The sequence below is a fragment of the Eupeodes corollae genome, chromosome 1, assembly GCF_945859685.1.
Source record: "Eupeodes corollae chromosome 1, idEupCoro1.1, whole genome shotgun sequence".
Taxonomy (NCBI): domain Eukaryota; kingdom Metazoa; phylum Arthropoda; class Insecta; order Diptera; family Syrphidae; genus Eupeodes; species Eupeodes corollae.
The window spans coordinates 115,412,873-115,424,784 of NC_079147.1; the positions used below are offsets into that span (position 1 = coordinate 115,412,873).

At 34.6% G+C, this 11,912-nt stretch overlaps 2 protein-coding genes across 2 annotated transcripts; one reads left to right on the plus strand and one right to left on the minus strand.

Annotated features, from left to right (window-relative positions):
• Positions 1–826: 826 nt before the first annotated feature.
• LOC129941140 (bromodomain-containing protein 8) lies at positions 827–4,026 on the plus strand. Its single transcript, XM_056049698.1, has 2 exons — positions 827–2,859; positions 3,077–4,026. The coding sequence occupies exons 1-2, from the start codon at positions 930–932 to the stop codon at positions 3,892–3,894; spliced, it is 2,748 nt and encodes a 915-aa protein (XP_055905673.1). The 5' UTR covers positions 827–929; the 3' UTR covers positions 3,895–4,026.
• A 2,132-nt stretch (positions 4,027–6,158) lies between these two features.
• LOC129938959 (ribose-5-phosphate isomerase) lies at positions 6,159–7,420 on the minus strand. Its single transcript, XM_056046803.1, has 2 exons — positions 7,262–7,420; positions 6,159–7,183 (listed from the first exon to the last, which is right to left on the minus strand). Exons 1-2 carry the CDS (start codon positions 7,280–7,282, stop codon positions 6,425–6,427), a joined length of 780 nt encoding a protein of 259 aa, XP_055902778.1. The 5' UTR covers positions 7,283–7,420; the 3' UTR covers positions 6,159–6,424.
• Positions 7,421–11,912: the final 4,492 nt, after the last annotated feature.

Below are 11,912 nucleotides of genomic sequence, written 5' to 3' on the forward strand. Positions count from 1 at the left end.
GTCACAACTGCCAAAGAAATCGCGGTTTTTTTATGGGGGTTGCATCTAGTAGCTACGACAAGAATTGGTATTACTGTTTTTTTACTTAGCTCTTGTATACAAAACTTCTAACGCCGTCTTGAGGCCACAAACAGCTCCAAGATGATACTACAGAACAAAGCTTTCAGTAACTTTTAGTGAACCGCAAATCAATTGAATAGGGCACATAGCTTAAAGTAGCATATATATTTAACAACTGCACTCTGCAAAAATTATGGGGTGGCTTTCCATTACCGCAGTACGAATTTCCTTCTGATTTTTGAAAGTTAGGTGGGGGTCTCAATAGAACATGTTTTAAATACTAAGGCGAGCAAACACCTTTAAGTCATAAAAAAAATATTTTCTTTTTCGGGCTCAAACCTACTTTTTGTATTTCGTTTCTTGAGCCTAAAACAAGTATGTTATGTGAAGAAGCAAACTTTGAAAATTAATTCAAAATAGAAATAAATGTTTCCTCGCTCTAAAATTGCTTTAGTTATTATATATTTGCACATAACTATCACATAAAAAAACGCGATTCGAAATTCGAGCTGTGGTAATGGAAAGTTGAGCCGATTTATTTTATTTTTTCGATTTATACAAATATTGTATATCATAAATATTTGTCGCTTGAGAAAAAACTTAATTTGAGCCTCTCGTAATATTTTAGTTTTTTCAAAACGTTAATTGATGTTCAAAAATGTAAACAGACCTATTTATTTTGTATTTGAACTATATACACAGTGACAAAGATAATTCTTCTTGGCATCACTGCAAACAACCGCTGTAATGTTTGGCTGTCATTATCTGAAATCTGACGTTTTGATATTGATATTCATTTTTAAGCTGATTAAAAAGTTTGTTAAAAAATTAAAAATTATTATCAAAATCAAACAAATATCCATAATAAAATGACCACTGTCCAAGATCGTTTAAATTCCAATCGTCTAGTTCTCGACAAATGGTCGAAACGCGAACAACTTTGCCTAGCGTCTGCAGTGTCTTTCAGTGGCGATCAAAATTGGATGACCGTCAGCCGTTCGCTCAAACTTTTATGTGGAGCCAGTCATCCACCTGACTGGTTTTCACAAAAACATTGTGCTGTAAAATACGGCGAGTTGTTGGAAAATGTTGAAACACCCAAGCGTAAAAAACGCACAACATCAGATAATGCCGCAGCTCCAAGTGTTGCCGAAACCCCCACTGACTCAATATTGCGGCGTCTTACGGAGGAGCGTATCCAAGAATTGAAATCCGAAATTAGGGAACAACAAGAAACATACGCAAAATTATACACAGATGTAGTTCATCTGCAAACAGGGAACTCTAACGAGGAGCAAATTCGAGCTATGTGGATGGAAATAGAGCGTGAACAAGAGCAGGAACGAAAGGCAAGGGCTCGCAAGCAAATGTGTGGACATGATGCTCAAAGAAATTGGCCTCCTGGTCAGCAATTTCAACTTCAACAACAACAACAACAGCTGAACACGCCAATGAAGCAAGAGCAAGATATGGACATCGACGAAACATGCAAACCTCAAGGAACATCACCCCTGCTTTCGTCGCTTTTGAAGTCAAGTTCACCGGCTCCAACAGTTGCAACAACTGCACCCACCAGTACGGTGAGAGTAAGTGCTCCCACAATCACTAATCTCCTGACAGGAAATGTCAGTACGACTGTTACTACCACATCCTCACTATCGCATTCTCCTGGTTTTCAAAGTTCTCCACATTCCAAGCCCCTCACTGGTCCCGCACCAGGAAACCAAACTCCTAGCCAAGCCGCACTAAGTCCTTCTCAATCAGCTCCTACTCTATCTATGCTTCTGGAAAAGAATAAACCACACCCTAAGGAATTTCCTCAACAAAACAAAACTGCTGTGGCTAATTTATTTGATGAAATAAAGTCATCCCCTGTCGATGCATCGCCCGATGTTAACAGCGAAACAGAAAAACCTCTGGAGGAAGATGAAACAATGGCAGATGGAACATTTACGCCCACCAAAGAGGAAGAACAACAATTAATGGAGGTCTTCAAAAATCTAATGCCTGATAATATCGATGAATTGGCCGACATACTCACCAACAACCATGGAATCTTAAACCCAGCTATTCTTGAAGAGGAATCTATCCTTGAGGGAGTAGAGTCATTAATGGACGAAGCTCAAGAAGTGGATGATCAGCTAGATGTAAAAGCAGAAGAAGGCGATCTAATAGAAGTCCCGGAATACCAACAGAACGAGAAAAGCGATAACCCTAAAGAAAGAATAAATATTCAAGATGTAAAAGATTTTAAAGAGGAAGTAACTCTCATTGAATCTGATCTTCATATATCTAAACCCAATGAAGACGCCAAAGAAGATATTCCAGCGACAAAGGAAAATGAGGGAAAATCAGATGCTTTGGACAAAATTGAAACCATATCGAGCGATGATTCGAGTGATAATGTTCCCCTTTCAATACGCACCACTTCTAAAGAAGAAAACAAAACGTCTCCAATTGTTTCAGAAAATAGAGACGATGTATTAGCAGGACCCAAGCAAGATATTCCCGCCGACGTAGCTTTAGTGGTAATTGATGAAGAAGAAAGCCAACCGGAGTCAGAAGTTATCCCAGTAAAGAGCCAGGAAGAACAGAAACAGGATAGTGTAGTTCCAGATCCACGTGGCGATGACGAAGATGTGGAAAACAACAAAATCGATCAATCACAGAGTGTGGATAACAGAAAAGGCTCACTTAGTGATAGTTCAGATGTTATCATCATTCCAACAGATGACGAGTCTAACGAAGGCAAAGCGGACGTTAAGCCCATTCAAAATAACGATAGCTCTGGTATTCAAGGTAAATTATTCTATTACTCTTATAAAGTTATTCTTGTGTGGCTACACACTTTAAAGGAAGCTATGTTAAATGTTGTCCTATCACGAATTTTAACTTAATCAGAAACTTTTACGAATCCTGAAAATACTATAGCTTCTTCCAAATAAACGACGGAATTCGTGATTGGGCTGAATATTCTATTTATATTAACAAGAAATTAACCTTTTTTTGCTTACAGTGGACAAAGGAAAAGTGATGCAGTCAATTCCTCAAACCAACGACGAAATTGAGACCTCTCAAGAAGCGATAACGTCTATTTGTCTACCAGACACAGACGATGAGGCAACCAATTTCGAAACGCCATCAACAGCTTTTAAAGATGACAAGTCGAATAATTCAAAACAACAGATACAACCCAAGAAACTCGAACCCCAAGTTGAAAACCGAATTGAAGAAGAAGCGAAGCCAGCCCTGACAGCAGTGCGTAAACTTCGAGATCGTGATCGTTCAGAGAGTCCATTGGTTGAAGACGATACCAGCGACAATTCCACGACACAGCGGCTACGACGAAGATACTCCTCAACCCCAGTAATTGACAGTGTTCCTAATTCACCGGTCTCCGGTGATGATCGAGAATTCAAAGTATGGAAAAAATCCCTGATGACGGTCTATAATAATTTACTAACCAACAAAAACGCGACAATATTCCTGCGTCCCATCACAGACGAGCAGAATCCTTTGTTCAAACAGGTTTGTCGGCGTCCAATGGACCTTCAAATCATCAAACGTCACATAGAAAATGGAACGATTAAAAATGTTACCGATTTTCAAAGGGATGTATTTCTGATGTGTCACAATGTTATCATTGCTTTTAAAAAGAACTCAACTTACGCCAGCATGGCTAAAGATCTTATGGCAGACTTTGTTCAGATCAAAGATCAGATTATTGATGCAAAGCTAGAAAAAATGTTTTCTTCGTCGACATCTTCGTCTTCACCATATACCCCGGGTGTAAAAGTTCGCGGAAGTTCGAGGAAGAGTCAAAGACTACCCTAAAGCAAAACTACATGATTTTAGTTGTAACTGTTATCTTTGACCATCTAACAAAATAGATTTAAGAGTCGAAAGAATACTTTCGTCAGAATTAAATGTTAAATAAGGTTTAGAAATATATTATAATAAGTTTAACATTTTCGTCGTTGATCACTTTTTGTCTATAATTTTAGCATTTTTCATTTTCAGCCACTATCATGTGATAGGGAACGTAGTCCAGGAGCAGATAATGAAGACACTAAATTTATTCACGCTTGCTTAGCTATGTGGAAGATGTCGACAGCTCCAAGCGAGCTGTACTAGAAGCGGTTACAGCTATAATTGAATAAGCGACACGCGTAAATATATGCTATCAACAAGCAAAGTCTCATCTGTCCATCGCCTTGGACAAAACGTCACTCTTGGTAGCAGTAATTCCGAGCTAGTCAAGGAGTTCACCTACCTCGGAAGAAATATAATTCCATGAACGACACCTTATCCAACGAAGAATTACCCCAGCAAATTGCTGCTTTTCCGTTTTGATCAAACAAATTTGTTAAAAAGTCCTTTCTTGAACGTCAAAGTGCACGCTGTACAAAACTCAAATTTTACCCGCTCTTACCTTTGGCGCCGAGTGCTAGACGATAAGTTAAAAAGGATTATTGATACTGGGCACTTACGGGAGAAAAAACCTTTAGTGGATATTTGATTCAATATCCGATTTACAATCACGTTAAATACATTAGTGTTTAATAACTTCTTTTAAAATTTAAGTTATGGAATTCCGAGTACAAGGTATGTAGATAATTTATGTGTATTTTTTAGTATGAAATAAGTCAGGTTTTTATGTGAAAACCGTTACTCAATTGAGGTGTAATATGATTTTTGTGTTTTTTTAATCACTTTCTAAAGTGCATAACTTCTGTGCCCCCTAATTGCCCTAACAAAAGTTACATATTTATGTAGGTTATATTATCACCTTTCAAGAAATATCAGTCATTTTTTGGAAAAATATGCTAAAGGTAAAACAATCGAACTTTAATTGGGCTAAGAAATGTGTTTTTATTAACTTTTAGAATCCACAAGTCTTTACACGGCTTGATGTATGTAACATTTGGCGTGAGGTGAGGAAGGGTGAAGATGCGTCTAAGCATAAAGAAACTATAAAGATGTTTTTAGAAGTCTATAACTTAGAAATTTGTGATGATCTAGTTAGAAAGATTAATGTTCTATGCATAGTGATATGTTCATAACATTGTATGTCCCCCTTCAACTTTTTACACAGTTAAATCCTGTAGACCTGTGCGTTTTCAACTTAAAAAGGAAACTGAAGAATTGAGCAGAGAAGAACAAAAATACATTCAAGATCAAATCGAGAAATTGTCGAGTACTATTGTTACTGCTTTTGATCGTAACATATTGGTAAAACATGACCTTAAACTAACAATGGTGGATGGAAAGGTATTTAATGCCTTGACGCATACCTCATCACAATAGATCTGCTACATTTGTGCAGCCAAACCGTCTGCCATGAACGATATTGAAAATTCCTTGAAAAGAAACATAAATATCGAAAGTTTGGACTTTGGTATATCACCAATACATGCGTGGATACGTTTTTTTAATGTTTTATCCATTTAGCGTATAGGCTCGAATTCAAAAAATGGCGAACTGGCAAAGTTGAAAAATCTCTTTATGAAAGAAAGAAACAACGCATTTAGAAAGAGTTCAGGGAAAAAACTGGTCTCATTATTGACAAGCCTAAGCAAGGTGGGGGTACCCGAACGATGGAAATACGGCCCGGAGAATTTTTGCAAACCCTTGCCTTTCCTCGGAGATAATTGGAGTGAAACAATCGTTAATAGAGAGATACGCAGTTATTCTAAAAACTTTGACCTGTTGCTTTGCCATAAACGCAAGTACTTTTGAAAAGTATACTATAGAAACAGCTAAGGAAATTGTTATTGAATATCCATGGTATCATATGCCAGCTTCTGTACATAAGGTACTTATTCATGGGGGACAAATTGTCCAACACGCAATTCAATTTTGCCCAGAGGGCAGTTAACTGAAGAAGCTGCTGAGGCTAAAAATAAAGAGGTGAAAACGTTTAGGGAAAAAAATACGCGGAAAATTTCAAGAGTTGCCACCAACACTGAATTGATAAATAGATTGTCCCTTTCTTCCGACCCACTTCTTTCAAAAGCTCGTGTTCTTGAAAAAACTGAAAAATCAAGTTTACCCAAAGACGTTTTAGACTTATTGTACTAATTACTTTAATACAAATATTTAAAAAGCAAAAATAACAACTTTATTTATATATATTCAGTGTTATTTGTCACTAAATATGTGCTTATTAATTTTGACCGCTCTTCCCATATAACCGAAACCACTTTGCGACGTTTTTTGGGTCGAATAGAGGCGGTTAAAACTATGTGAGAATAAAATGCAATTTTTTGAAGAACAAAAATTGTAGGTATATATTTGTATAAAAAACAAAAGTAAAGCGTTGATAAAAAGTAACTCCCGAGACCACAGTTTACAAAAATTTATTTCAGGATGCTTCCTGTTCTTTTACACTTCCGTCTTTCATTCCGAAATATGCTTTCTTAGCCATCTTTACAAAAAGTCCTGTCTCAACAACTCCTGGAATTTGGAGAAGTTCCCGGTTTACCGAATCCCAATCGTACTTAGTGTCATCATCAAACTGCCAGTCTAAAACGAAGTTAGCATTGTCAGTGACACAAGGGCCGGCTTTAGCCACTGCCATTCGCAAATTTAAGCAACCACCAAAACTTGATTCAATTCGATTTTTAATAGGGACATATGCCATTGGAATAACTTCAATTGGAATTCCTTTTCTGTACTGTTCACCTAGTTTTGTGGAATTTTTTGTATAATCAGCGATTATTATCAGTTTATCAGCACAAGATGCAACAACCTTCTCTTGCAGCATACAACCACCACCGCCTTTAATGAGTACCATATCTGAATCAACTTCGTCGGCTCCATCAATAGCACAATCCAAATGTGGATTTCTATCTAAATCGCCCAGGACTAATCCATTCTCAACAATTAGTTGACGTGCCTGGAAACTTGTTGGAATACAAACCACGTGGAGACCTTCGTTTTTTACCCTTTGAGATAGTCGCTCAACAGCGAAAACTACCGTGCTTCCACTTCCTATTCCGATGGCGGTGTTGGAATTCACCCATTCATCCACTGCTTTGAAGGCTGCTATTTTCTTAGCTTCGTTGAGAGACATTTTAGTTGAATACGATTTCGAAAAAGAACGAGTAAAAACAATTATCCACTGAAAGTATTACAGGCATAAATGTTAGCTAATATACCCAAACATATTAATTAAAAAAAAAAAACAAATTTAGCTTACCTTTTGAGCTTGTTGGTACATAAATATAAATTATAAAAGCAAGTTAAAGTTAAACTTGGAGGAGTTAACGTTTATTTTATATTTTGTACATAAAAATAGAAAGAAATAAACTTCAACCGAAACGTCAAACGCGGTAGTGACATCAGCGTTGCCACATTATTACAAATATATATGGCCAGTTTATAATTCTAATGCTAGCAATACCCGGCAGAGCAAAACATCCAAATGAAAATGATCCAATCCAAAATCGACCGTGTGTGGAAATTATGGCTCGGTTTGGCTCTGTCGATACATTTGGATTTTCAGAAAATCAAAAATCAACGAGCCAAGGTTTGACCCTGTTTTTTGTTTGTGGCAATCAACAAACCAAGTGGTTGTACCTTTTTTTAAGTAGATAATTATTCAGATACACATACAGTGCAGCTCACTTGAATCATTGTATATATATTTGTATATACATAAATATATATATTTTTATTTAAATAAAAGAAAAAGGTGGTGTCAAAGCAAGTGTATCTACATTTAAGCGTTTTATTTTTAATGCAACACACTTAAAAAGATTAAAGCTTAAGAAAAAAGCTTTACCCGTCCCTTAAATAGCAACGCCTCAGTTTCTGTCGGGCTAACATGACATGGAGTAAGGAATGGTATCGTGTTGTTTTCTCTGACGAAAAGAAATTTAATTTAGAGAGGTCTGATGATGAATTTAACTTTTACTTCTATGATTTGCGGGAAGAGGAACATCAATTGAATCGTTTACACAGCCGAGTGGGTGGTGTTATAGTTTGGGGAGCCATTACTTAATATGGAACTTTGGAGTTGCAGTTTCTGACTCCTCGTATGAATGCGCAATCATACATTAAAGTTCTCGAGAAGGTTTTTCCTTCGATTACGGAATTGTTTGGTGACTTTTCATGGAAATTGCAGCAGGATAACGCACCTATCCACTATGCTAGAGTGGTAAAACAATTTCTATAGCGCCAAAATGTCTCATTGTTAGATTGGCCACCATACAATGGCGGATACAGGGGGGGGGGGGTGTCGTAGGGGTCATGACCCCCCCTGGGAGATAATTTGTTTGCTTTTTCCTATAGGAATTCCCTTCAATTCAACACCAATCGTATTGCGTTAATGGATATGAGCCCCTTTTATCTTTGTTATTAAAAGTAATACTTTTAACTGGGGATTGGACCAAGAACATAATATGAATGGGAAATTCAGCCTGTTCCAAAAACGCAGCACAAATTCATCAACTTTTGCCCAACTGACGATCCAGGGGAGATCATATGAGCCATAAAGCTTATAAAGTTAAGTTGTATAAATAAAGATTTCCTCTATAGATTTATTAGTATTTTGACGACATTCACCTAAAAGTGGTTTGCTGTCAAAAACAACTAAAATTTTTGCTTTCACTCAATTTAGAATTTGAAAAAACTTTAGTAATGCTTTGAATTATTTTCATGAAAATTGTTTCTAAGAAAAAGAGCAAATATTAAGGTTCTTAAGAAGAAACCTTGAATAAGAGATCATCAATTTTTTATTAAGTTGCCTTTAAATTCCTTAAACTAGCCTTCAATTTTATTACAACATTTTTTTGACATACATAAAAAGTGAACATTTAAGTGATTTTTACTTGTGACATACAGGAACTAAATGGTATGTTTTGCATTATTAAACAATTTCGAACAAGAGCTATTATTCAAATTTGAAAAAAGTGGGTACCCCGATTCCGTCCGTCTGTCTGTCTTTCCTGGCTCCTACACTCGAAACAATTATGTTGATTTAAATTAAGGTTTTCAGCCGATTAGCGTAAGGCTTTTTTTTTCATTTTATTAATACGAAAAAAAAACAGCAGTTCCCATACATTTTTGTTGGTTAAAACATGTGATTTTTCTAAAACTTTCTTTAAATTTTGTGTAATTGGCTTCTTTCTACAAGAAAAACATATTGCTCAAAAACCTTTATTTTGTTTTTAAGTTTTCTCAAGAACTAATGGGCCGATTTCAATAATCTTCTCTTTCTGTGCAAGCTCTTTTTTATGATCAAATGATCAAATTGATGATGATTTTTTATGATCAAAAATGTAAAAAATATTAATTTTGTGTGACAAAATTTAAGTGTAAAATATACATGTATTTATAAGCTCTTTATTTAGTGCTGACCAAAAATATTTTTAAGACAAAATTAAAAATTTAAAATGATTTTCGAAAAAAATAAGTTAATCTAAATTTTTTGAAAAATAAAATGGCATTTAATTTTTGAGAAAAACTTATTTTGCAGGTACATTTCTAAATCTTAAAATATAGGAAATATTTTTAAACAGACTTTTTGGAAGAAATTAGCAAGCTCTTGCGACCCAGTCGTGTATTTTATTTATTTCAAAATTGGTTTTCTGTTGAATACAAAAGATCTTAAAAGATTTAAAAAAATTAAATAACTCAACTTTTGAAGTGAATTTGCTTTGGAACTAATATTTAAATACAAATTTCAATAGTATAAATGTCCCAAAAACTGCAAAAGTGACACTAATGGCTAATTGAAAACATAATAAACGGGTCATATCTATTGATATACAAGCTTTAAATCTGTTGATATTGGAAGTGAAAAGAGATTCTGAAACGTGTAATTTGTGAGTGACGCACAAACGTTTCTTCCAAACATTTTTCTCTCTAAAATTGTCAAGTTTTGTTGAATACTTTAAGATCAAAATACGAGTAAGCAGACTGATAGCGATAGTAATAATAGACTCCTGAAAATAGAGTTCGAAAAAACTTTGTCAAAAAAGCCTGACATTTCTTCATATCAGATCCTCTCTCATTTTCTGGATTTTTTGAATTTTTTAGCGTTCTTAGCACAAATAGAAATGGATACAAGAAACGAATATTTTATTTTTGGAAAAAAGCAACGTTTCAAAACAATTTCTTACATTTTTGCGTGAAATGCAGCAAAAACCTTCTAAACTATTGTGTTTTAACTCTTAAATATGGCATATTTAGAAAACTTTTGGATTCTGGGAATGCTTTCATATGTAGGGACTGGGAGTCAGGCAAAGTAGGTAGTTAGACCATACTTTGCTGGGAAACAGTGTTTTAAAATAATTTGATAACTAAAATTATCATTTTAGCAATTGAAATGTGTTAAAGTTGGGTTAATAATTAGCCTCCTTTACAAAACATTAAAAACATTTTTAAGCGGAGAGTAAAAACTCATCTAAGTGTGTGAAAATAACCCCTGTAAATATACGTTCTACTTTTTCCCTTTTTTTACAGAACTTAATAAACTTGATTCATTTGTATTACTTCTTTTTAAGACATTGGGCTTCAAACTCGAATTAAAGCGAGGGGTGCTATTCAAGTGAGCTTATAAATATATATATTTGTTTTTGCTCAAATGGAAAAATATAAAAAGTAATCAATCGGTCAATGTGGATGTGGCTCGGTTGTGTATACCGGGCAAATTTGGACAGTGTCTAATTGGAGCGAGTCTAAAAGGCTCTGAGGTAATCGGATCGGTCGTGCACACAATTCACAATTCACAATTCTTTAGCTTTGCATTTATTTTCATTCTTTGTGGATTATGCGATAGAAAATTCTAAAGAAATGAGAAATTTTGTCTTAGAATACTAAAACCTCTGAGATCTTAGAAAAATAAAAACTGGCCGATGGTGGTTTCATTATTTTAGTTTTATAGTTAAGCTTACTTCTACAATGCACATTGGTTTCGTTCAGTTTCATGTTGGAAAAGGGATAGTTCAATTCTTAGATACCTTATTAAACGAGTTGGATATAACAAACAATTAGATTTCAAAGTCCAATTTACTTTAAATAAAACATTCAACGGATAATTTGAATAGTTCAACGGATTTTTACCAAGAAAGATACAAATTTGAAACCAATGTTCAGTTTAGATCAAATTCAACCATATGTTAAATCAGCTGTTCAGTCAGATAGCCACATATACCAGACATTTTTGTATTTCTTTTTTGATAGCTCAGCTGTTTTGGACCAGTTGTTATTTCACACGTTAAACACTAACAAAAAGGTTTTCAGATAGCAGGTCTATTGGAGATTGAACGCAACTATTAAGAAATGCTATCTTATTTATTTCTATAGCTTTATAAAAGCTTACATACTTAATTAACAGAGCAAAAATAAATCAATCTGATATTTTAAATAATTAAACAAATAAATTCAGAACAAAAATGTATTGAATCAACAATTGTTATCTTAATGCATGTCTTTTATTAAAGTTAAACATAGCATTAAAGAAAAGAGAGTAAAGTTTTAATTTGTTTAAAGTTAAGAAATGCGAGCATCAATAGATATCCTTACTGTGTAAAGAATAGAGTTCCTTAGGCATACGGGGCTATGTTGTATCTTAGATACAATGTATGATAAATTTGTTATTTTTCTGTTAAAAGTAGGAAACTGAAGTCAAGAATTCAGGAATTATGTGTCTGCTTAGTTCTGAATAAAAAGAAGTTTTGTATATTGTATAAAATGTACAAACAGCATGTTGTATAGATTCAAGATGCAGCCAAAGACGTGTCATATTTATTAATGCCATATATTTATAAATTTTATTTTATTATCTAAATGGCAATTACAATACATTTAATAACCAAATGCAAAAATGGGCATAGTTATAGTTT